The sequence below is a fragment of the Lipophrys pholis genome (assembly GCF_963383615.2).
Source record: "Lipophrys pholis genome assembly, chromosome: 19".
NCBI lineage: Eukaryota > Metazoa > Chordata > Actinopteri > Blenniiformes > Blenniidae > Lipophrys > Lipophrys pholis.
Window position 1 is genome coordinate 26,199,402 of NC_137647.1, and position 26,754 is coordinate 26,226,155.

A 26,754-nucleotide genomic window follows, 5' to 3' on the forward strand; every position below is an offset into this window, starting at 1 on the left:
CCTCTCTCTCTCCCTCTTCTATTCCTCTCTCTCCCTCTTCTATTCCTCTCTCTCTCTCTCTCTTCTATTCCTCTCTCTCTCTCTCTTCTATTCCTCTCTCTCCCTCTTCTATTCCTCTCTCTCTCTTCTATTCCTCTCTCTCTCCCTCTTCTATTCGTCTCTCTCTCCCTCTTCTATTCCTCTCTCTCTCTCTCTTCTATTCCTCTCTCTCTCCCTCTTCTATTCCTCTCTCTCTCTCTCTTCTATTCCTCTCTCTCTCTCTTCTATTCCTCTCTCTCTCTCTTCTATTCCTCTCTCTCTCCCTCTACTATTCCTCTCTCTCTCTCTCTTCTATTCCTCTCTCTCCCTCTTCTATTCCTCTCTCTCCCTGTCCTATCCCATGTACTTCTCCCCCCAACCGGTCAAGGCGGATGCCCCCCCCCCCCCTCCCTTCCAGAGTCTAGGCTCCGCCCCCTTTCTTCCTGAAGAGGGACTTCTTATGATCTGTTCTTCCTGAGAGGGAGTTCTTCCTGGTTTCCACTGTTGCTTGTTCCTTCTGCTGCTCTGGAAGGTTTAGTTGGGTTCTGTTGTTCTCTATCATTGTAAGAGGTTCTGGAAGGTTTAGTTGGGTTCTGTTGTTCTCTATCATTGTAAGAGGTTCTGGAAGGTTTAGTTGGGTTCTGTTGTTCTCTATCATTGTAAGAGGTTCTGGAAGGTTTAGTTGGGTTCTGTTGTTCTCTATCATTGTAAGAGGTTCTGGAAGGTTTAGTTGGGTTCTGTTGTTCTCTATCATTGTAAGAGGTTCTGGAAGGTTTAGTTGGGTTCTGTTGTTCTCTATCATTGTAAGAGGTTCTGGAAGGTTTAGTTGGGTTCTGTTGTTCTCTATCATTGTAAGAGGTTCTGGAAGGTTTAGTTGGGTTCTGTTGTTCTCTATCATTGTAAGAGGCTCTGGAAGGTTTAGTTGGGTTCTGTTGTTCTCTATCATTGTAAGAGGTTCTGGAAGGTTTAGTTGGGTTCTGTTGTTCTCTATCATTGTAAGAGGCTCTGAGATGTTTGTTGATGTGATTTAGCGCTTTACAAATAAAATTAAATTGAATTGAATTTCACTGAGCATTAACACCATTTTAACCCCCCGGCCTGCTCAGCTGGTAGAGCAGGAGACTCTCTAGGTAGAGGGTTCATGTCCCCCGCCGGGCGCCACCTTCCTGTGGGCTCTCCACCTTCCTGTGGGCTCTCCACCTTCCTGTGGGCTCTCCACCTTCCTGTGGGCTCTCCACCTTCCTGTGGGCTCTCCACCTGCAGGAAGGTTCTTAATGGTGCAATGTGATCTGGGTGACGGTGCTGGATGGACGGATGGACACATTTTAATTTTCAATGTAAAACACAATATCATGCAGTGTTTTCCATCAGGAATAATTGGGTCTTCCTCGGAGGCAGAGCGGACTTCAGGGTTTTATTGCACAGTTGAATCACATTTCATACGACAGGCAGCTCTTTCAAACACGTTAACACTTACTGGAATGGAGGAGTTTGTTCATGGTGGGACTCTACTGCTCTTCACAGGGAATCAGAGACACGTCAGACACCAATCAAATAAATAAACACAAAGACATGAGACACGTAGCTTATCGATCAGGAGGAATGTGAGACAGATTTACCCAACGAGGACAAAACTGAAAGAAAAATCAAAAGAGGAGATGGGCCCAGCTCCAACGTCTTAATACATCCTGACACCATCGTCATACAGAAACACATCATCATCATCGTCATCATCGTCATCGGAGTGTCGGGAGGATTTCTGTCTGTGACAAAATCTACAGTTGTTCAAATTAATGCTGGGCAGTGTTCAAATTAATGCTGGGCAGTGTTCAAAATATATGAAAGCTGGAAAAAAATAAAAAAGTCAAAAAGAAAACAGCCACGTTTACATGTTGTGCTGTATCAGTTATGACGTTAACGTGCTAACCGGTTAGCATGCTGTATCAGTTATGACGTTAAGGTGCTAACCGGTTAGCATGCTGTATCAGTTATGACGTTAAGGTGCTAACCGGTTAGCATGCTGTATCAGTTATGACGTTAACGTGCTAACCGGTTAGCATGCTGTATCAGTTATGACGTTAAGGTGCTAACCGGTTAGCATGCTGTATCAGTTATGACGTTAAGGTGCTAACCAGTTAGCATGCTGTATCAGTTATGACGTTAACGTGCTAACCGGTTAGCATGCTGTATCAGTTATGACGTTAAGGTGCTAACCGGTTAGCATGCTGTATCAGTTATGACGTTAAGGTGCTAACCGGTTAGCATGCTGTATCAGTTATGACGTTAAGGTGCTAACCGGTTAGCATGCTGTATCAGTTGTGACGTTAGCATGCTGTATCTGCTGTGACGTTAACGTGCTAACCAGTTAGCATGCTAACCAGTATCAGTTGTGACATTAGCATGCTAATCGGTTAGCATGCTACCCAGTTGGTGCAAGATAATCCATCAAATGATTCTACCTCAGTTGGAATTTAAAAAAGTGGAGTTATAGTGCAAAATGTGGACTGAAGACAAACTGGTTCCCGCAGTGACTCACTGCTGCCCCCTAATGGGAAGAGTGCTATTAGAGCTAATGTACGTACGGCACCTTTAAACTCCTCACTGTGTTCATTTAATGCCGATCTGTCAGCATTATTTCATCCAGGTGACCAAAGAGGATTCCACTGGTTCAAACTGAAGCAAACACAAATTACAACTACAAACGTTTCCTGGTTTTAGAGCAAACAAGAAGTAACACATAAGGAGTGTTTAATATCACTTCACAAAATCTGATATTAACTTTTGAATTGAAAATTACACAATTTCAATATGTAGTTATTTTCAGTGCAAATGACAATGAAATGTTGAAAAACAAGGTAAAGCATGTGGTTTTATTGAAAGTTTGATGCAACTTAAAATCCTCCAATAAAGGCCCAGAACTCGTCTTTGTTATCATCTGAATCTGCAGGAAGACGTGGAATCCTCTGTAATAGTGTTTGTGCAGTTTAATGTCAATAAAGGTCAAACATAACTGAAAACAAGAGGCTGCAAACTGAGCGGTGGAGCTGAGCCACACACACACACACACATCGGGGAGGGTGGAGCTGAGCCACACACACACACACACATCGGGGAGGGTGGAGCTGAGCCACACACACACACACACATCGGGGAGGGTGGAGCTGAGCCACACACACACACACACACACACATCGGGGAGGGTGGAGCTGAGCCACACACACACACACACACACACATCGGGGAGGGTGGAGCTGAGCCACACACACACACACACATCGGGGAGGGTGGAGCTGAGCCACACACACACACACACATCGGGGAGGGTGGAGCTGAGCCACACACACACACATCGGGGAGGGTGGAGCTGAGCCACACACACACACACACACACATTGGGGAGGGTGGAGCTGAGCCACAAACACATCGGGGAGGGTGGAGCTGAGCCACACACACATCGGGGAGGGTGGAGCTGAGCCACACACACATCGGGGAGGGTGGAGCTGAGCCACAAACACATCGGGGAGGGTGGAGCTGAGCCACAAACACATCGGGGAGGGTGGAGCTGAGCCACACACACATCGGGGAGGGTGGAGCTGAGCCACAAACACATCGGGGAGGGTGGAGCTGAGCCACAAACACATCGGGGAGGGTGGAGCTGAGCCACACACACATCGGGGAGGGTGGAGCTGAGCCACACACACATCGGGGAGGGTGGAGCTGAGCCACACACACATCGGGGAGGGTGGAGCTGAGCCACATACACATTAGGGAGGGTGGAGCTGAGCCACACACACATCGGGGAGGGTGGAGCTGAGCCACACACACATCGGGGAGGGTGGAGCTGAGCCGCACACACATCGGGGAGGGTGGAGCTGAGCCACACACACATCGGGGAGGGTGGAGCTGAGCCACATACACATCGGGGAGGGTGGAGCTGAGCCACACACACATCGGGGAGGGTGGAGCTGAGCCACACACACATCGGGGAGGGTGGAGCTGAGCCACACACACATCGGGGAGGGTGGAGCTGAGCCACACACACATCGGGGAGGGTGGAGCTGAGCCACACACTGTACGAGTTTAACAAGCCACTGAGTTTGTTTCCCATGAAGCAGCTTTGATCAACCAGCCCAACTTGAACACACCATCATATCTAATAAGTCACCTGGATCTGATTTCCCTCCAACAACCTGATGTGTGCAGTAAGATTCAACCTCAGAGAGCCACTCATTCTCCCTCATCTTCTGGAATAAATGAAATGACTGTTTTCAAACTGCCACAATGGAAACTAAAGAATGAAGCTTCTTCTCCACCTCCGTCAGGTTCAGTGTGAGGAGTTTCTCAGAATGTGTGTGAGTGGACTCCTGGACCTCCTCACACTTGCTCACATCATTTCCAGTTCGGTTTCTAGTGTCTAATGAACAAACATCACAGTCGCCCAAACTAAACTTTGTCAACACGTTTCCCATTAGTTGTATTATTCTGACCTGTGTTTCATTGTGTTTGCTGTGTGAGAGGTGTTCATGCTCCGGTGGTCTGTCTGATCCAGACCTGAAGACGACGGATGAAAACATGGAGACAGAACGAGAGGAGGCAGAGCTTCACAAAGCTTTCCCACTCATCCACAAATCAGCCCGGTTCCAGTCGGTTCTGAGACGTGACGGAGCGGTCGGAGCGGGACACATCGATATCTTCAACATGCAACACTGGGGACTGATCAATATGTAAGAACGTCCTCTGGAGCGGCTGGACGGGGACGATCAGAAAGGCCTGTAGTTCCAGAAACTGGAGAAGACAGAGATCTGAAGGAAGGAACCGCAGCTCGGTTAGTTTTCAAAGAAATGATGGGAACGCATTTAAAAGCAAATAGTTCAGTGTTGGTGGAGAACAAGTGTTGGTGGAGAACAAGTGTAGTGGTGGAGAACAAGTGTAGTGGTGGAGAACAAGTGTAGTGGTGGAGAACATGTGTTGGTGGAGAACAAGTGTTGGTGGAGAACAAGTGTAGTGGTGGAGAACAAGTGTAGTGGTGGAGAACATGTGTTGGTGGAGAACAAGTGTTGGTGGAGAACAAGTGTAGTGGTGGAGAACACGTGTTGGGGGAGAACACGTGTTGGGGGAGAACAAGTGTAGTGGTGGAGAACAAGTGTTGGTGGAGAACACGTGTTGGGGGAGAACACATGTTGGTGGAGAACAAGCGTAATGATGGAGAACAAGTGTTGGTGGAGAACAAGCGTAATGATGGAGAACACGTGTTGGGGGAGAACACGTGTTGGTGGAGAACAAGTGTTGGTGGAGAACAAGTGTAATGATGGAGAACACGTGTTGGTAGAGAACAAGTGTAATGATGGAGAACAAGTGTAATGATGGAGAACAAGTGTAATGATGGAGAACAAGTGTTGGTGGAGAACAAGTGTAATGATGGAGAACACGTGTTGGTAGAGAACAAGTGTAATGATGGAGAACAAGTGTAATGATGGAGAACAAGTGTTGGTGGAGAACAAGTGTAGTGGTGGAGAACAAGTGTAGTGGTGGAGAACAAGTGTAGTGGTGGAGAACAAGTGTTGGTGGAGAACACGTGTTGGGGGAGAACAAGTGTAGTGGTGGAGAACAAGTGTTGGTGGAGAACACGTGTTGGGGGAGAACACGTGTTGGGGGAGAACAAGCGTAATGATGGAGAACAAGTGTTGGTGGAGAACAAGTGTAGTGGTGGAGAACAAGTGTAGTGGTGGAGAACAAGTGTAGTGGTGGAGAACAAGTGTTGGTGGAGAACACGTGTTGGGGGAGAACAAGTGTAGTGGTGGAGAACACGTGTTGGTGGAGAACACGTGTTGGTGGAGAACACGTGTTGGGGGAGAACACGTGTTGGGGGAGAACACATGTTGGTGGAGAACAAGCGTAATGATGGAGAACACGTGTTGGGGGAGAACACGTGTTGGTGGAGAACAAGTGTTGGTGGAGAACAAGTGTAATGATGGAGAACACGTGTTGGTAGAGAACAAGTGTAATGATGGAGAACAAGTGTAATGATGGAGAACAAGTGTAATGATGGAGAACAAGTGTTGGTGGAGAACAAGTGTAATGATGGAGAACAAGTGTTGGTGGAGAACAAGTGTAATGATGGAGAACAAGTGTTGGTGGAGAACAAGTGTTGGTGGAGAACAAGTGTAATGATGGAGAACAAGTGTAATGATGGAGAACAAGTGTTGGTGGAGAACAAGTGTAATGATGGAGAACAAGTGTTGGTGGAGAACAAGTGTTGGTGGAGAACAAGTGTAATGATGGAGAACAAGTGTTGGTGGAGAACAAGTATTGGTAGAGAACAAGTGTAATGATGGAGAACAAGTGTAATGATGGAGAACAAGTGTTGGTGGAGAACAAGTGTAATGATGGAGAACAAGTGTAATGATGGAGAACAAGTGTTGGTGGAGAACAAGTGTTGGTGGAGAACAAGTGTAATGATGGAGAACAAGTGTAATGATGGAGAACAAGTGTTGGTGGAGAACAAGTGTAATGATGGAGAACAAGTGTTGGTGGAGAACAAGTGTTGGTGGAGAACAAGTGTAATGATGGAGAACAAGTGTAATGATGGAGAACAAGTGTTGGTGGAGAACAAGTGTAATGATGGAGAACAAGTGTTGGTGGAGAACAAGTGTAATGATGGAGAACAAGTGTTGGGGGAGAACACGTGTTGGTGGAGAACAAGCGTAATGATGGAGAACAAGTGTTGGTGGAGAACAAGTGTAATGATGGAGAACAAGTGTTGGGGGAGAACACGTGTTGGTGGAGAACAAGCGTAATGATGGAGAACAAGTGTTGGTGGAGAACAAGTGTAATGATGGAGAACACGTGTTGGTAGAGAACAAGTGTAATGATGGAGAACAAGTGTTGGTGGAGAACACGTGTTGGTGGAGAACAAGTGTTGGTGGAGAACACGTGTTGGTGGAGAACACGTGTGAGTATAGAGAACGAGTCACCTTGTCTTTGAGCTGCTGGCACAGCTGCAGGGAGATGGTGAAGAACACCAGCGTGTCGTTGAGCCAGGGAACCACACACTCCACCTTGTGAACGTGGCTCACCTCGAAGCGGTTGTTGTTCAGCTCGCTGCAGAGCGAAGAGACCAAGTTTCAATCAGGGTGTCAAAGCTACGGCCTGCGGGTTAAAACCCGGCCCAGCAGAGGGAAGACCCTACATTAGAACGGTTTCTAGAAGTAAAAATAAGAACACTGAGTACAGAACAAACTGGAAGGACATGTGCTAAAGCTCATCAGGAACTCATGGGGAGCAGAGGATCCTGATCAGCATGAAAGAATGAGTAAAATCAGGAAGGTTTCTCACCATATTCGTCTGGACTGAAGTTCAAGATTGCATTTATTTTTAATTCAATACTTTTGTGAGCTTAAACTGTAGGACAGCTCCAGAGGTTTCAATAGTTCTAGGTTCTCCTCCTGTCTGTGACCTCTGACCCTCCTGGTGTAAATATGGGATTCAGGACTTACAACATGGCTCCAGGGTTGTGCAACACTGAGCTCCCAGCTGGTTTGAAGTTCTGCAAAGATCAGTCAGAAGAAGAGTTTAGTCACAGGAGGCAGGAGGCAGGAGACAGGAGACAGGAGACAGGAGACAGGAGACAGGAGGCAGGAGGCAGGAGATAGGAGGCAGGAGGCAGGAGACAGGAGGCAGGAGGCAGGAGATAGGAGGCAGGAGACAGGAGGCAGGAGACAGGAGACAGGAGGCAGGAGGCAGGAGATAGGAGGCAGGAGACAGGAGACAGGAGACAGGAGACAGGAGGCAGGAGGCAGGAGACAGGAGACAGGAGACAGGAGACAGGAGACAGGAGACAGGAGACAGGAGACAGGAGGCAGGAGGCAGGAGGCAGGAGACAGGAGGCAGGAGGCAGGAGGCAGGAGGCAGGAGGCAGGAGGCAGGAGGCAGGAGACAGGAGACAGGAGACAGGAGACAGGAGGCAGGAGACAGGAGACAGGAGACAGTAACCCCCCCCCAGACGGCCCGGGGCGTCATGTTGTTTTCTGATCTGACCTTGGTGGTGTTTGGAGGCAGTGTGTGCAGCTGGTACACCGTCAGACACAGTTTGCTCAGGTTGATGTAGAAGTTGACCATGACGTCTCCGGGCATGGGGGGCGTGAACATTTTCTGAGGGACACAATCAAACCATGTGACTGATTAAAACAGCCCAATGTAAAACTAGAAGACATTTAGAGTCCAGCCATTTGAAGCCTTTAATATCAGTCTTCCGCCAAAGCTGGAGTGAGTTTCTTCAGTATGCCACCACAGCACCGGTTCCTGAAGGTTCTGGGTCCTGGAGGTTCTCCATAGAGGTACACCATCCTAGAGCTTCCTGCGTGGTTCAGGTCTCTCCAGTTGGTGGCAGTGTGAGTCTCTTTATTGGGGTTTTTACAAACATGACGAGACACCGACATTAGATTGAAGTGTGCCGAAGCAGGAGACATGTAAAACCTCCAGGACCAGGACCAGGACCAGGACCAGGACCAGGACCAGGACCAGGACCACCCTGCCTCAATAAAATGCTCCCCCATCCTTCATCCTTCCTGCGTTACCATCAGTCCGCTGGTGGCGAGCTCGGGCAGTGTCATGGAGGCCGGCGTGGTGAGGCGGTTTCGTGCTCGCGTCAGCTGCAGCATCACAGCGTCCATCAGCTACAGAAGCAGAAGGGACAGAACTTAAGAGGACAGACACAGAAACTCCCGGGGGGGGGGGTCTCTTGCTTACACACACCTTGTTGACCTCAGCGCCTGTCTTGAAGTGGTAGCTGTCGTCATGGCTGCTCAGGAGCTGCAGAGCCTGGTTCACGTGGTTCCTGGCATCCTGGATCTGATCCAGAAACAACAGTCAGGGGGTATGGCCGGGGTATGGCCGGGGTATGGCCGGGGTATGGCCGGGGTATGGCCGGGGTATGGCCGGGGTATGGCCGGGTCTCAAATATTCAGTCTTGAAATTGAATATTATGTTTGTTTAAACAGCTTGTATATCACCAGGGAGGTATGGAATCACAGGAGTGCCACAATTAAAAGGAAATAAATGTCAAAATATAAAGAGAATCAATAAAACAAAAAATATACAAAGGTTCTTTCTTTTTCCATCTCATCTTTGCTTATTCCATTTTGTCAATGCTTGTCCTGTTTTGTCTTTGTCTTTTCCATTTGCTTTTTGTCTTGTATTTACTGGACGAGTCAAACCGTCTGGAAAAGACAAAAGCAATACAAAGCAAATCAGTAAGAGCTGTGGGGGGTCTTTCTGTTCAGGGGGACTAGTCCATACCTGATCACACCTTTCCTGCTTGCAGTGTCTCTGTAGTAGCAGGAAGTAGACGCATATACAGGTTCACTGCCAAAACTTCTGCTCTGCCGTGTGCTGCTCATACGTGTTCCAGCTCTCTAATGACTGTCAGTCATATTTTAATCATATTTAACTTGTAACATCACTACTGTATGAGCGCCGCAGCTCGTTAAAATGTTGGAGTGCAGACTTACGTGATGCACCTGAACGCATCATGAACAGCTGTCAGCTCCTGGAGTTAGAACCAGACCAACATGGTGGTCGGAAAAAAACTCTCTTTTATTACTGGAACAGTTCAGAGAAATGTGTTTCTGAAAGTACTGGAGGACAGAAATGAACTGTGCCGTTGAAAAGTTTAAACGCTGCTTCACAGACGTGTGTCTGCTGTGGGGGCGTGGCCTGCTGTGAGGGGGTGTGTCCTGCTGTGGGGGCGTGGCCTGTTGTGGGGGGCGTGGCCTGTGAGTTCAGCAGCTTCTTATCGGAGTATGAACCGTCCTGCAGAAAAAGCTTTTCTTTCAGCAGCTGGCTGACGTCACTGCTGAACTTTCTTCTGGTTCTTATGAGTTCAGAAAGGGAGGATGAAGGAGCCTTAGTCACACAGTGAATATATGTTTCCTCTCAAGTCCCAAATACCTCATAGTCTCTCATTCATCGGTAAACCTGGAAATATAAATATGACGAGTGGACACGCCCACATTTAACCAAAAACCAACATAACCAGCAGATTCTTAATCAAACAAAATACTTTTGTTACAAAACAAAGAAATGACATTTACAATAATGTACAAGAAATAAGAAATGTGTAAAAGGAAAAATAAATTAAACACTTTAAACTTATTCTTAATACAACAGTGCCATCTACTGGCATGAACAGACATTGCTCAACATGACGTCCTTCAAGCAGGAAAGGTGTGATCAGGTATGGACTAGTCCCCCTGAACAGAAAGACCCCCCACAGCTCTTACTGATTTGCTTTGTATTGCTTTTGTCTTTTCCAGACGGTTTGACTCGTCCAGTAAATACAAGACAAAAAGCAAATGGAAAAGACAAAGACAAAACAGGACAAGCATTGACAAAATGGAAAAAGAAAGAACCTTTGTATATTTTTTGTTTTATTGATTCTCTTTATATTTCCACATTTATTTCCTCCATACGGAGGGAGGAGCTCTGCAACTGGAAATCCCTTTCATACGAGTCCTTTTGGCAAAACATGCATCAGTAACACTGCCTGTTAAAGCTCTACGAGGCTTCGCTCTACGATGGAGGTGACAGATCACTGCAGACACTCTTTTTTAACATGGCCCGAAAATAAATCAACACATATATTTGATCTTCTCAGGGAATTAAAGAGAAAACTGACTTTTACATTGAAAATGTCAGAATTCAGAACTTGGCTGTATATTCAGCATTAATGTGATTTCACTTAGACTATTGAAATGTATTTATTTGTGAACGCCAACCTTAAAATCTCCAGAATGTTGCAGCTCCGTTATACTCTGTATCACAAAGTTATCTGCATTGCAATATGCAAATCATAAAAACTGTGATAGTTTCCATCTCTGTGCAATGTGCATTCACTCTGCATGTCAACATATTCCATTTGATAAACTACAGTAAAATACTAAAAACAACAAAGTCAACAAACTGCTCCCCAACTGGGTCCAAAAAGAGAAACAGCACTATAACAAAAGTACAATTTCCAAAGCACAAAACACATTGACCAAAGTATTTGTTCAGTATAAGTCAATGGTATTATCATGGATTGCATGTTTAAGTAACATCATGCAGCCCAGGTTATTAGGAGTCAGCCTTGTTTAGGGTACAATCATTTCACTTCAACAATATCACATGAACAGTGACTTCATACTGCCGCCCAGTGCACAACACTTTACCGTAATTTCCGGACTACTGAGCGCATCTGAATATAAGCCACACCCACTTAATTTAAAAATAAAACATGTTTTGTACATATATAAGTTGCAGGAGTCCAGGTTGTAACAGGGCAGGGATTTCACTGCGGGATTGTGTTTTGTTTCTTTAAGAAAAATGTACTTTTAAACACAGTTTCTGTGGTAGGTCGGGTCGGCGGACAGAAAGGGAGAGAGAGACGGGGGGTGGGGGTGGAGGGTCAGATGGAGCTCTGTGAAAAGTGAATAAAGCCCCGGAGATGTATCCGCAGCATTAAGCCTGTTAACCCTCCAAAATCTAAATATTAGCTGCGTCATTGTATAAGCTGCAGGATCATAGCGCATGAAAAAAGTAGTGGCTTATAGTCTGGAACTTACGGTATCTACCAACATTACCTTCTAAGAAGCACCATGATATGCTGTTCTAGGTTAAAATTCAGCTGTGAGTGTTTTTACTTAAACCTTGTTTGCACTAACTAAAGAATGAAGGAACTATCCCCAGAGTACCACGAACCACTGCAGGACCTTTCTGCATCCCGGTACAAGACCCAGGCTCTACACTTATTAGCACTAAAAAGTACTTGGGAAACATTGAGGAACTTTGGGTTTTATGGTACCTGTTGTAGTTTCCACTGCTTGTCTTCACGGAACTGAAAGTGCAGAACCTGACTGCTCTTTGACACCTTCAGGTTTATGTCCTGCTGAGCAGAAATCCATTGTTAGAAGAAGGCGGCTCAGCTTGGATCAGTGTTTATTGTGATGAGAGCGGTGCACGCTCACGGCCTGAGTCAGAGCCTCCCCCTGCAGAGTCAGCACGCCCTTCACCTGGTCCATCCTGCAGAGCAACACACCAGAGGTTCAAGAGAGAGAAGCTCCACATCACGCCACCAGCACATGAGAGCCTCAAGCAACCACGATACATGCTCTTCAGACCAGATATCAATGAGCATCTTCCTCACTACTTCTTCCTCACTACCTCTTCCTCACTACCTCTTCCTCACTACTTCTTCCTCACTACCTCTTCCTCACTACCTCTTCCTCACTACCTCTTCCTCACTACTTCTTCCTCACTACTTCTTCCTCACTACCTCTTCCTCACTACCTCTTCCTCACTACTTCATGTCTGCCCACAAGATATTTTCCAATGTTTTCTTTCTGCGTCTCGCTGTTAGCTTTGTTGGTTTACTACTCAGAATGCACTGTGCTCTACATCATGTCTTCTCGCTGCGTCTGCTGATAGTCCCTGACGCGTCACTCTGTCCACAGATCGGTCCTCAGTTTAGTTACAAGTGAACCGAGACCCACGTTTTGAAATGGACCAGAGTTCACTCCTGTGATCCAGGTCCAGCTCAGAGTCCAGGGAGCGTTCACACCTACCCAAACCAAGGACCTTTCCCTGAAACCAACTGTGGTCCCGATCAAACAGTGCTGGTGTGAACACACACACACACACACACACACACACACACACACACACACACACACACACACACACACACACACACACACACACACACACACACACACACACACACACACACACACACACACACACACACACACACACACACACACACACACACACACACACACACACACACACACAGTAAATTTATATTTTATATTTAACTTTACTTAAACTATTACTTCATTCTGTGCAGAGCTATGTGAAATGTTAAACAAAACTCTTGGGACTGCACATATATGTTTGTTATTTCTATTTTTATTGGGTAGTGTTTCCTGTTAACATTTCCTTGATGTCTGTACTTGTACATGTGTAGTATTTTAGTAGTAGTAGTTAACTCTGGCACTCTTGGTGCTGGTGCATGTGTGCATGTGTGCATGTGCGTGTGCGTGTGCGTGCGTGTGCGTGTGTGTGTGTGTGTGTGTGTGTGTGTGCTCACGTGGAGCTGCCCAGGATGAAGTTTTCTTGTTTGAGTTGACTCTCCATCCCTGGTGACGGCATGGAGAAACGCCTCGACGCCTCCTGCAGATGACAAGGTGACTGGATGAGAGGCTGATGCAGTTACAACACTGAGATTCAGTGGAAGCTGGAATAGAAAGTCCAAATCAAACCCAACATCAGCACTGCTTCGAAATGACGGCAGAAACTGAGAGAAGGATTTCTAGATTAGCAGATCAACAAATAGACTTATAGACATGAACTCATTCTTTGTGTTGGCATTTTCACAAAATATACAATATACAATAAATAATTGAGGTACATATATACAGGCTAAGAATATCATACATTAAGAGAAGTATAAAAAGTTAAATAAGATAAACACGGCAGTGAAATCAACAGTAAAGTAACAGAAAGTTCTAACAAATATAAATGATGATGATTGACTTGGTTCTTTCAGAGACGGTTTCTATTGGATCATCAGAGCAAACAGAACTTTCCAGAACGTCTTCCAGAGACACCTGGTCCCACATGGCTGAGCAGAGAGCAGGACGGGTAGTAGTGGGAGACACGTCCACCCACACCTGGTTAGTGAGACTAGCTGGTAACAGGTAACAGGAACACCTGGTCAGTGAGACTAGCTGGTAACAGGTAACAGGAACACCTGGTCAGTGAGACTAGCTGGTAACAGGTAACAGGAACACCTGGTCAGTGGTACTAGCTGGTAACAGGTAACAGGAACACCTGGTCAGTGGTACTAGCTGGTAACAGGTAACAGGAACACCTGACTGGATTCTCCAGAGAGCAGATCAAGGTGAGTGAAACAAACTGTGCTGTTAGTGGTTCTATTCTCTAGTGGAGAACATATGTTCTCTCTTTGCTCTTTGTCTTCAGAGCTCACATGATGATCTGATGGAGTGGAGGGTCTGTTCAGACAGAATGAACCTCTGGAAGATGTCGTCAGCATCACTTTCCCTCAAGCAGCAGCTCAAAGTGAGGAGGCTGCTTTCAGTGAGCAGCAGGTAAGAAAACACCTCATCAGTCAGTGTGACAGTCTTTACAGAACAAAAGCTGGATTTGTTGACGGGTTGGTTAACCTATCAATATGCATCATGTCACTGTTTTTTAGATCATCGACATCCTGATGGCTGAAGGATCAAGCAGCAGGGGTCAGAGGTCATCATGACCAGAGGGAGAACGTTCTCACACGCTGCCACAGGCCAACCCACCATACATCCTGGCTGCTGCACAGAATTTGGCTTTACATAAAATAAAGTACACTGACATGATTAATGATGGTTTTATTCTTTTAAAGTTGTCATAGGTGTTTGTTGAAGGTTTGTCATGGACATTTCCTCCTTCCTGCTAAAGTAACTACAGTAATTCTCCATTCTTCATGCAGCACACATTGTCACTGGATAAGTGAAGGCAGATCAGTTTAGTAGCTGACCTCTGACCCTGAGCTTCACTGTGGTTCCAGCTGACCTCTGACCTCTGACCCTGAGCTTCACTGTGGTTCCAGCTGACCTCTGACCTCTGACCCTGAGCTTCACTGTGGTTACAGCTGACCTCTGACCCTGAGCTTCACTGTGGTTCCAGCTGACCTCTGACCTCTGACCCTGAGCTTCACTGTGGTTCCAGCTGACCTCTGACCCTGAGCTTCACTGTGGTTACAGCTGACCTCTGACCTCTGACCCTGAGCTTCACTGTGGTTCCAGCTGACCTCTGACCCTGAGCTTCACTGTGGTTCCAGCTGACCTCTGACCCTGAGCTTCACTGTGGTTACAGCTGACCTCTGACCTCTGACCCTGAGCTTCACTGTGGTTCCAGCTGACCTCTGACCCTGAGCTTCACTGTGGTTCCAGCTGACCTCTGACCTCTGACCCTGAGCTTCACTGTGGTTCCAGCTGCAGCTGAGTTACACAACTTAGTCAATCATGTAGGCAGCAGGTGTAAAACAGAATAAACTTCTGTTAATGGCTCACCAACAATGTGGATATAAAATGACACAGGTGCAGTGAAGTGAAATGTCCTTTGCCCTTTTTAATTGGATTAAGAAAGAAGTTCTGTGGAGCGTCTCATAGCGGAGCAGAGCGCCCCCTGCTGCCTCATGAGGACCTCAGCCTGCGGTCAGAACGCCAAACAAGACCTGGAGGTGAAGTTAGTCACAATGATGTCACCATGAAAAGCCTGAAAAGAACTGATTCTCGGTTCTAGATCCACCAGCTGACAGCCGGTCCAACCTCTCTTCCACCTTGTAGGTAGCGATACCCCCGGTGATAACTCCGCCCCCAGCTGATGACGTGTCGAGCGCCGCTCTGGCTCAGCAACGAAGTGGGACCAGCGTAGCAGCAGTTTAGCCCCTGGTAGGTCGGGGCTTTGGCGGTGGAAAGACAAAGAACTGGTGCTGAGTCCGGCCCTGGACCAGAACTAGAACCTGGTTCTTACTGGTGGAGAAGCTGCCTCAGTAAGGTTTGGACTTCGCCTGTAACGCTTACTCATCAACATCCTAATAGAACTTACATGTATAATTGCCAATCATTCGTAAGAGCTTAATTTAATTTTCCTTAATTTAATAATGCTTATTTGGGAGCACTTCTGAAGATAAAATCAGTCTTAGTCCAGATTGTTCATTTTCAGAGTATTATTCTTTTCATCTCAGTTCACTCACATACTGAGCATGTCCTTCATCTCTTTTGAAACTCCTCTATCTTCAGTCTGACTCGCTCTGCGGTGTCCTCGGTGTCCTCGGAGTCCTCGGTGTCCTCGGAGTCCTCGGAGCATCGGCCCCGCTGCCACGGCGACGCTCAGTGGACGCGCTCCTCCATCCCGGTCCGAGCTGCTCCGCTCCCCGGTAGCACCACCTGTGTTCCTCGTTTGGGCAGCTCCTCTGCAGCCTGCTGTGCCGTCGTTCTGCGTTCCCAGTGATTCTGATCTTCACCAGGGGTGTCTGCAGGCGCATTCCTCTCTTTAAGAGCTTTTTTAATTCAGATATATTCTTTCTTTTCTGAATTATCTTTGTGGCATAATCGTGGTCAGAACACAGTTTTGCTCTTGGATTTTCTTGTTCCATGCGTCCTTCAGTACCTGGTCCTGGTACTGGAGAAGGTCCACCTCCAGTGACCTCGGGTGATTATCAGAGTCCAGTGTTTGTCATAAAGCTCGGGGTACTTGCAGGTCTGGTTCTGTTGGTAAGCTGAGCTCAGTTTTCAGAAGTTGTTCAATGAATTGTGCGGCTGACTTTTCCTCCACCTTTTCTTTTAGGCCAAATATGCAGGGATGGTTCCGTCGGTTTCTCCAGTGTTCCACCTCGGCCGGTCTCCGCCTGTCTCCATCCTGTCTCCATCCTGTCTCCATCCAGTCTCCATCCAGTCTCCATCCTGTCTCCATCCTGTCCCCATCCAGTCTCCATCCAGTCCCCATCCAGTCCCCATCCAGTCCCCATCCAGTCTCCATCCAGTCCCCATCCAGTCCCCATCCAGTCTCCATCCTGTCCCCATCCAGTCTCCATCCAGTCCCCATCCAGTCCCCATCCAGTCTCCATCCAGTCCCCATCCAGTCCCCATCCAGTCCCCATCCTGTCTCCATCCAGTCCCCATCCTGTCTCCATCCTGTCCCCATCCAGTCTCCATCCAGTCCCCATCCAGTCCCCATCCAGTCCCCATCCAGTCTCCATCCAGTCCCCATCCAGTCCCCATCCAGTCTCCATCCAGTCCCCATCCTGTCTCCATCCAGTCCCCATCCAGTCCCCATCCAGTCTCCATCCAGTCCCCATCCAGTCCCCATCCAGTCCCCATCCTGTCTCCATCCAGTCCCCATCCTGTCTCCATCCAGTCTGCTGGCTTGTACTGCCGCCTTGTTAGCTTGTTGTGAGCTTTTGGTCAACACGTTTCATACAGTCCTTGAGTTAACACCGTTTCCAGCTCACTCCTGCTCGTCTCATGTCCGTAGCTTCAGCTTCCACGTGTTCCTGCTCTCCTCCGTCTGTGTCTGACATGTCTCCTCCGTCTGTGTCTGACATGTCTCCTCCGTCTGTGTCTGACATGTCTCCTCCGTCTGTGTCTGACATGTCTCCTCCGTCTGTGTCTGACATGTCTCCTCCGTCTTTCTTTGTCTTTCAGTTGCTCTGCCAGGTTTGTACTAGTTTTTGTCCTTCTTGTTCCCCCTCCCCTCTGCATCTCTATTTTGGAACCAATAATTGCATTTTCGCATTGAATTTGGGGAATTTGATCAAGTATTGACGAGGAGTTATTGGTTTATGCTGCTGTCTTGGGCTGGGTCCCGAAGTTTCTTTTTTTTTTTATTACATTTTCACAGAAAGTTATAAAAAGTGTATTCTCCAGTTTTAACTGTTTATTGAATTGACATTTTTAGTATTGTTAAAATTGCTATTAAATATTAAATAATATGTCCAAATATATCAATGTGGTCAAGGTGTCACAATGACAGTAAATCACATTATCACAGAGAAAGACTGATACTTTTTGAGGATATATGAAAACCTGGTGGAAGAGTAGTATATTAGTACTGTGTTGCTCTTAAGGTAGTTGTTTTCTGTAATAAATAAGTTCATGTGTTAAAAATGAATAAAAAAAACTAAAAACGGTTAGATAATAGTTTAGTAGTGTTTTGCATAGGTTTGTCATGATTCTTTTTGATTTTAGTTAAAAGTTATTGTTGAATAATACTACTTCTGGTTTTACTGCACTACTTCCAGTTTCCAGTGTTCATTTAAAACACGACACAGGTGAGCTCTGGCACGGTGCCAGCATCAATCTGTCCTCATCCACCTCCAGGCACAAACAAGGCAATGCTGTACGTTGTGAATATGTTGATAAATGTCTAGATCTATATTTTTGTATTATTTAGTTGAAATGTCAAGTTTCATAAAAAGGAAAGCATTTTTGTGTTTGCATTCAGCTCTGTGTTCTGAGAGCATCTTATTGTAATGTGCAGCTTTCACCATCAGGAGGGGGAAATAAAAGCAACAGAGCGTCCCCCGTGGTCCCGGTTCTTCTCCGATGGTTTAACTCGGTGTTATATCGACGACACTACAAGTACTAATTTCAGCCACATTCTAGAAATGACGTTACCTTGAGTACATCCTGGAGCTGCTTTAACACTGCATGCACCTCTTCTTTCAGCAGCCAGTTGAACTCTTCCTCCTGCAGAAGGAAGGAAAACACATTCAAACAGAATCAACAAACATTTTGTCCCTGTCATCCGTCACGACTCCCTCTTATTAGGACATGCATGTTATTATGCACACATGCAGGACTGCCAACAGCTAAAAGCTAACTGCTAACAGGTCACAGCTAACAGCGACCTGCTCAAAGATAACCGCTAACAGGTCACAGCTAACAGCGACCTGCTCAAAGCTAACCGCTAACAGGTCACAGCTAACAGCGACCTGCTCAAAGCTAACCGCTAACAGGTCACAGCTAACAGCTACTTGCTCAAAGCTAACCGCTAACAGGTCACAGCTAACAGCGACCTGCTCAAAGCTAACCGCTAACAGGTCACAGCTAACAGCGACCAGCTCAAAGATAACCGCTAACAGGTCACAGCTAACAGCGACCTGCTCAAAGCTAACCGCTAACAGGTCACAGCTAACAGCGACCTGCTCAAAGATAACCGCTAACAGGTCACAGCTAACAGCGACCTGCTCAAAGCTAACCGCTAACAGGTCACAGCTAACAGAGACCTGCTCAAAGCTAACCGCTAACAGGTCACAGCTAACAGTGACCTGCTCAAAGCTAACCGCTAACAGGTCACAGCTAACAGCTACTTGCTCAAAGCTAACCGCTAACAGGTCACAGCTAACAGCGACCAGCTCAAAGCTAACCGCTAACAGGTCACAGCTACCTGCTTCTTCAGAGTTACTGACTTCTTATTTATCAAAATCAGCCATTGTTCCCATTAATCCAGCCAAACTTCAGAGATGGTATCCAAACACACCAGAGGGTCGGATCCAGCCTGCAGGAACAGTTCCTCATGTGGAACCAGGACAAAGAAAATACTGGCTGGAACTCTTCAAGAAAAATGACATCTTGTTCCCAATTTATGTATCTGAGACTTCAGAGTTTTAGTTCCAGTATCAGTAATACAGTCCAGAGATTGAACAACATTATTGTAAGAGCTCATCAGTATATATTTACACTATGAATGGTTCATGGCAGTGCAAAGTGCTGATCATCCTGAATCACATTCACCCGTTCACACACATTCATGCACCAATGCAGGCTGCTGTCAATCTGTGGGGAGCAATTCTGGGTGTGAGGGAGAATCTGTAAGAACATGCAGAACACAGGAGAACACTGCAGAATGCAGGACAACGCAGGAGAATGCAGGAGAACACTGCAGAACGCAGGAGAACGCAGGAGAACACTGCAGAACGCAGGAGAACGCAGGAGAACACAGGAGAACACTGCAGAACGCAGGACAACGCAGGAGAATGCAGGAGAACACTGCAGAACGCAGGAGAACGCAGGAGAACACTGCAGAACGCAGGAGAACGCAGGAGAACACAGGAGAACACTGCAGAACGCAGGACAACGCAGGAGAATGCAGGAGAACACTGCAGAACGCAGGAGAATGCAGCAGAACACTGCAGAACACTGCAGAACACAGGAGAACACTGCAGAATGCAGGACAACGCAGGAGAATGCAGGAGAACACTGCAGAACGCAGGAGAACGCAGGAGAACACAGGAGAACACTGCAGAACGCAGGAGAATGCAGCAGAACACTGCAGAACACTGCAGAACGCAGGAGAACGCAGGAGAACACTGCAGAACACTGCATAATACTGCAGAACACTGCAGAACGCAGGAGAATGCAGCAGAACACTGCAGAACACTGCAGAACGCAGGAGAACACTGCAGAACACTGCATAATACTGCAGAACACTGCAGAACGCAGGAGAATGCAGGAGAACACAGCAGAACACAGCAGAACGCAGGAGAATGCAGCAGAACACTGCAGAACACTGCATAATACTGCAGAACACTGCAGAACGCAGGAGAATGCAAGAGAACACAGCAGAACACTGCAGAACGCAGGAGAACACAGGAGAATGCAGCAGAACATTGCAGAACACAGTAGAACACTGCAAAACACAGCAGAACGCAGAAGAACACAGGAGAACGCAGCAGAACACTGCAGAACACAGTAGAACACTGCAAAACACAGCAGAACGCAGGAGAACACAGCAGAACACAGGAGAACACTGCATAATACTGCAGAACACTGCAGAACGCAGGAGAATGCAGGAGAACACAGCAGAAAACAGGAGAATGCAGCAGAACACTGCAGAACACTGCAGAACGCAGGAGAACACTGCAGAACACTGCATAATACTGCAGAACACTGCAGAACGCAGGAGAATGCAGGAGAACACAGCAGAACACAGCAGAACGCAGGAGAATGCAGCAGAACACTGCAGAACACTGCATAATACTGCAGAACACTGCAGAACGCAGGAGAATGCAAGAGAACACAGCAGAACACTGCAGAACGCAGGAGAACACTGCAGAACGCAGGAGAACACAGGAGAATGCAGCAGAACATTGCAGAACACAGTAGAACACTGCAAAACACAGCAGAACGCAGAAGAACACAGGAGAACGCAGCAGAACACTGCAGAACACAGTAGAACACTGCAAAACACAGCAGAACGCAGGAGAACACAGCAGAACACTGCATAATACTGCAGAACACTGCAGAACGCAGGAGAACACAGGAGAATGCAGCAGAACATTGCAGAACACAGTAGAACACTGCAAAACACAGCAGAACGCAGAAGAACAAAGGAGAACGCAGCAGAACACTGCAGAACACAGTAGAACACAGCAGAACGCAGGAGAACACAGCAGAACGCAGGAGAACACTGCATAATACTGCAGAACACTGCAGAACGCAGGAGAACACAGCAGAACACTGCAGAACGCAGGAGAACACAGCAGAACACAGGAGAATGCAGCAGAACACAGGAGAACACAGGGGTACACTGCAGAACGCAGCAGAACACTGCAGAACACTGCAGAACACAGGAGAATGCAGCAGAAAACGGCAGAACACTGTAGAACGCAGGAGAACGCAGCAGAACACTGCAGAACGCAAGAGAATACTGCAGAACGCAGCAGAACACTGTAGAATGCAGGAGAACACTGCAGAATGCAGGAGAATACAGCAGAACACTGCAGAATACTGCAGAACGCAGCAGAACGCAGCAGAACACTGAAGAATACAGTAGAACGCAGCAGAACACTGCAGAACACAGCAGAATGCAGGAGAACACTGCAGAATGCAGCAGAACACTGCAGAACGCAGCAGAACGCAGGAGAACACTGCAGAATACAGTAGAACGCAGCAGAACACTGCAGAACACAGCAGAATGCAGGAGAATACAGCAGAACACTGCAGAATACTGCAGAACGCAGCAGAACACTGAAGAATGCAGGAGAACACTGCAGAACGCAGGAGAATGCAGCAGAACACTGCAGAATGCAGCAGAACACTGCAGAATGCAGGAGAATGCAGCAGAAAGCAGCAGAACGCAGCAGAACACTGCAGAACGCAGCAGAACACTGTAGAATGCAGGAGAACACTGCAGAATGCAGGAGAACACAGCAGAACACAGGAGAATGCAGCAGAACACAGGAGAACACAGGGGTACACTGCAGAACGCAGCAGAACACTGCAGAACGCAGGAGAACACAGCAGAACACAGGAGAATGCAGCAGAACACAGGAGAACACAGGGGTACACTGCAGAACGCAGCAGAACACTGCAGAACACTGCAGAACACAGGAGAATGCAGCAGAAAATGGCAGAACACTGCAGAACGCAGGAGAACGCAGCAGAACACTGGAGAATACTGCAGAACGCAGCAGAATGCAGCAGAACGCAGGAGAACACTGCAGAATACAGCAGAACGCAGCAGAACGCAGGAGAACACTGCAGAATACAGCAGAACGCAGCAGAACACTGCAGAACACAGCAGAATGCAGGAGAACACTGCAGAATGCAGGAGAATACAGCAGAACACTGCAGAATACTGCAGAACGCAGCAGAACACTGAAGAATGCAGGAGAACACTGCAGAATGCAGGAGAATGCAGGAGAACACTGAAGAATGCAGCAGAACACTGCAGAATGCAGCAGAACACTGCAGAACGCAGCAGAACGCAGCAGAACACTGAAGAATGCAGCAGAACACTGCAGAATGCAGCAGAACACTGCAGAATGCAGGAGAATGCAGGAGAACACTGAAGAATGCAGCAGAACGCAGGAGAATGCAGCTAAAGGGCAACATTTCACTGGATTTTGCAGCAATGAGAAAATGGTGTATAAAGTGTGTATAAAGTGTGTATAAAGTGTGTATAAAGTGTGTATAAAGTGTGTATAAAGTGTGTGCAGCTTAGTGAGACAACTTGTGTTGAAAGTCCTGATTATTAGCGTCACACGTGGCGGCGACAGAGCAGAGTTCAGAAGAAACAAAACTATTTGGCAAAATGGACTAAAAACTATTAAATCCACAAACAGGTCTGAAACACTATAAATATAAATACACTATAAATACTGCGGGTGTGAATGTGAAGAAAAAGAAAACAAACACAAAACCGAGTCACAGCCTCGCTACGTCAGGGAGTCCGGGGAGCTTTCTCACCAGAGTTCACTTGCTAGAGAACTCTGGTGAGGTTCGCAGCCGAGTGTGACGCAACTGGGATGAGGATCAGCACCTCTAAATCCGAGGCCATGGTTCTCCACCGGAAAAAGGTGGCTTGCCCCCTTCAGGTGGGTGGAGAGCCCTTGTCCCAGGTGGAGGAGTTGCAGTATCTCGGGGTCTTGTTCAGGAGTGGGGGGAAGATGGAGCGTGAGATCGACAGGCGGATCGGTGCAGCGTCTGCAGTTATGCGGTCGCTGTATCGGTCCGTCGTGGTGAAGAAGGAGCTGAGCCAAAAGGCGAGGCTCTGGATTTACCAGTCGATCTTCGTTCCTCCCCTCACCTATGGTCATGAGCCAGTTGATCTTCCTTCCTACCCTCACCTATGGTCATGAGCCAGTTGATCTTCCTTCCTACCCTCACCTATGGTCATGAGCCAGTTGATCTTCCTTCCTACCCTCACCTATGGTCATGAGCCAGTTGATCTTCCTTCCTCCCCTCACCTATGGTTATGAGCTTTGGGTCATGACTGAAAGAAGGAGATCCTGGATCCAAGCGGCTGAAATGAGTTTCCTCCGTAGAGTGGCTGGGCGCCCTCTTAGAGATAGGGTGAGGAGCTCCGTCACCAGGGAGGAGCTCAGAGTAGAGCCGCTGCTCCTCCACATCCAGAGGAGCCAGCTGAGGCTCGGGCATCTGTTTGGGATGTCCCCCGGCCCCCTCCCTAGGGAGGTGTTCCAGGCATGTCCCTCTGGTTGGAGGCCTCGGGGCAGACCTAGGACACGCTGGAGGGACTATGTCTCTCGGCCGGCCTGGGAAGGCCTTGGGGTCCCACCGGAAGAGCTGGAGGACGTGTCTGGGGTGAGGGACGTCTGGACATCCCTGCTGAGACTGCTGTCCCCACGACCCGGCCCCGGATAAGAGCAGGACAATGGATGGATGGATGGATGGATGGATGGATGGATGGATGGATGGATGGATGAGTGCTACAGTTTAGTATATTTTTACGTTATGGCTGTAAATCCTGGTAAAAGCTGCTCGCGGTACGGTCATGCGCTCTGGACGCTCTGGAGCTGGAGACAGACGACCTCCTCCACCCTCCTCCTCCACCTCTAGTGACTGAAGATAAAACATAAAGTCATTTTACAGTCCCTGTTCCAATATGTAATTTATACATTTAATAAGCAGATAAAACTGAACTTTATCGTTCTGCTGTGTCTCCAACAAAATGTCTCCTTCCTCTCCGACACTCTGACACACGGTGGCGTCACGACCATGAGGCTGTTTTAGTGTTCAGTGGTGAGCTGGGGTGCTGCTCCCATGATGTCACTCTCCTCTATGATGTCACTCTCTTCTGACCCCCATGATGTCACTCTCCTCTATGATGTCACTCTCTTCTGACCCCCATGATGTCACTCTCCTCTGACCGCCATGATGTCACTCTCCTCTATGATGTCACTCTCCTTCATGATGTCACTCTCCTCCATGATGTCACTCTCCTCCAGTCACTCTCCCCATGATGTCACTCTCCCCCATGATGTCACTCTCCCCATGATGTCACTCTCCTCTGTCCTCCACCTTCATATCAGACTCCTCTCCTCCACCTCTACAGTCACTGATCTCTCTCAGACTCTCACACTATTTCCAGTGACGATGAGCTGCTGATCACTTGTTTCTTTTATTAGTGATTCCACTAGTGTGACACCAGATAATATCATCTCCTGACCTCCACCTCCTCCATCACTATTTCTCTCTCAGTAAAATTCCTTTACTTGGTCTTTTCTGAGGCTGATTGAGATGTAAAAATATTGACGAGGCCCTTTGCATTGAGCATTTGTGGTAGAAAGTGGGCGTGTTGAGGGCGGGGCCTGAACGGTCAACCTTCCAGGTGGACTGGATCTAGAAAAGGAAAGAGTGTGCAGATGTGCGTACACACTGTTTTATTGATTCAAATTATTTTTGCAGCACGCCATTTTCAGCTTTTGGGTGCACGTACATTTATATTAGGAATCCTACGTAAGGTTTTATAAACGAGGCCCCAGAGCACCAGAGTCTCCTCCTCGACCAGGCCGGGCAGAAGCACCGGCAGGCGGCGCCCAGAATTTAAAGCTAACACCACTCCGACTCTCCCGAAAGTGATGACGTCATGACCCTGCGACCCTCAGCAACAACAACATGGCGGCCGACCTGCTGCAGGTGGAGCAGGTGGAGCAGGTGGAGCAGCTGGAGCACCTGGAGCTGCTGATGCTCGTCAGATTTGATTTCTTCTTATTTTCATTCTCCGTGTCGTCTTCTCTGCTTTCTGTGTATTTTTGTGACCGTTGCAGCTCCACCTATAGGCGTGGCAGGTGTACTACATCGTTTTGAGTCGTTTTCACGATGTCGTGTGGACGAGAAACTTTTTAAACACGACGGGGAGAAAAAGGATGGTTTTGGTTGGTGTGGACAGGCCTGAAGGTTTTCAAACAAAAAACTTTAAGATCTATCAAATCTACCCAAACAAAACTTTTATTTACAGTATTTACACATTTTAAGGCAGTAGGTGTAGTAAACTACATATCGTTAAACAACCAAGCCAAACTGAGGCCCTGGTTACACGACAACGTTTCACCTGACAACACCTAATCCGCTAAATAAAAGGAGAGAGTTTCCACTGCAGCAGTGGACACAGAGACAACGATGTAGTTAGTCTGCCGGGCCACTGGAGGGCGCTGTTGCTTGATTTTGTAATGAAACAACACAGACGTGTGCAGAGAACAAAACACTATAAAGGTGAAGAAAATGTAGAGAACCTGACATCCTAGTGGACTGATGAGGAACCGGATTCTATCAGGGAGAGTCTCAACTATTAAACTACTGATCTGGAGGAGAAAACTAGAATATGGACCGCGGGTCGTACCACTACGGGTCGTACCACTACGGGTCGTACCACCACGGGTCGTACCACCACGGGTCGTACCACTACGTGTCGTACCACCACGGGTCGTACCACTACGGGTCGTACCACCACGGGTCGTACCACTATGGGTCGGCCATGTTTGTTTACAACTGGATGAGCAGGAGGGGGGGGGGATGAGCAGTAACAGGCTCTGTAGCCTCCATCAGTCTCTGTAGGAGGGATTTGCACCATGAAAGAATCTTTCCACCTTGGGAGCCGGATTAAAAACTTTGTGGATACAGTGGATCAGAACACTGGTGTCGTGGAAACGGGGCCTAAAGTTCATCTAAAACATGAATCTGTGTGAAAGAATCAGCACCATCATCTTTTATGTTTATACTTTTATTCAAATTCAGACATCATATTTAAATAATATATTTATTCTTTCAATTTAAATCCACGATTTTCCTCATAAAAAAAAGGAAAATCAGAAATGAATTGTTTTGTTTTTTCCCAATGAAGGACTGTCAGGTTTGCAGCTTTGCTCCACTGGACTTTCAACTTCTGGAACTAAAATCTCCAGTTTTACTGTAAAAACTCGAATTATGATCATCAATGTCCTGCAGGACCAGGACCGGGACCGGGACCGGGACCAGGACCGGGACCGGGACCAGTCCAGCCCTGGTACAAGGACCACACAAGGACCGGTGAAGACCCGGGTCCAGTACCGGGTGCAGTTCCCGATCCAGCACCACCAGGTCCAGCCCATGTCCTGATGCGGCTCTGCGGGCCGGCCGGACGGGGACACACACACACACACACACACACACACACACACACACACACACACACACACACACACACACACACACACACACACACACACACACTCACCAGCACCGCTCGCTCCACCTGGCTGGCTGCGGACATCTTGGGCAGCTCGGACAGAGACCGCTGTGGGTTCAGCATGTTGGCCGCTTGACGGGTCCAGGATCCGGGGGAAGCTGCTTCGACACTCCGGCCTCGGTGATCCGCTGCACCGGTACCGACTAGCTTAGCGTTGGAGATGGT

General features: G+C 47.6%; 1 protein-coding gene across 1 annotated transcript; it reads right to left on the reverse strand.

Moving 5' to 3' along the window:
- Positions 1 to 1,419: 1,419 nt before the first annotated feature.
- Positions 1,420 to 26,754, reverse strand: rogdi (rogdi atypical leucine zipper). Its single transcript, XM_080487712.1, has 11 exons — positions 26,578 to 26,754; positions 18,237 to 18,308; positions 13,145 to 13,227; positions 12,021 to 12,075; positions 11,858 to 11,938; positions 8,773 to 8,868; positions 8,595 to 8,693; positions 8,056 to 8,169; positions 7,515 to 7,564; positions 6,993 to 7,119; positions 1,420 to 4,820 (listed from the first exon to the last, which is right to left on the reverse strand). The coding sequence occupies exons 1-11, from the start codon at positions 26,650 to 26,652 to the stop codon at positions 4,779 to 4,781; spliced, it is 894 nt and encodes a 297-aa protein (XP_080343838.1). The 5' UTR covers positions 26,653 to 26,754; the 3' UTR covers positions 1,420 to 4,778.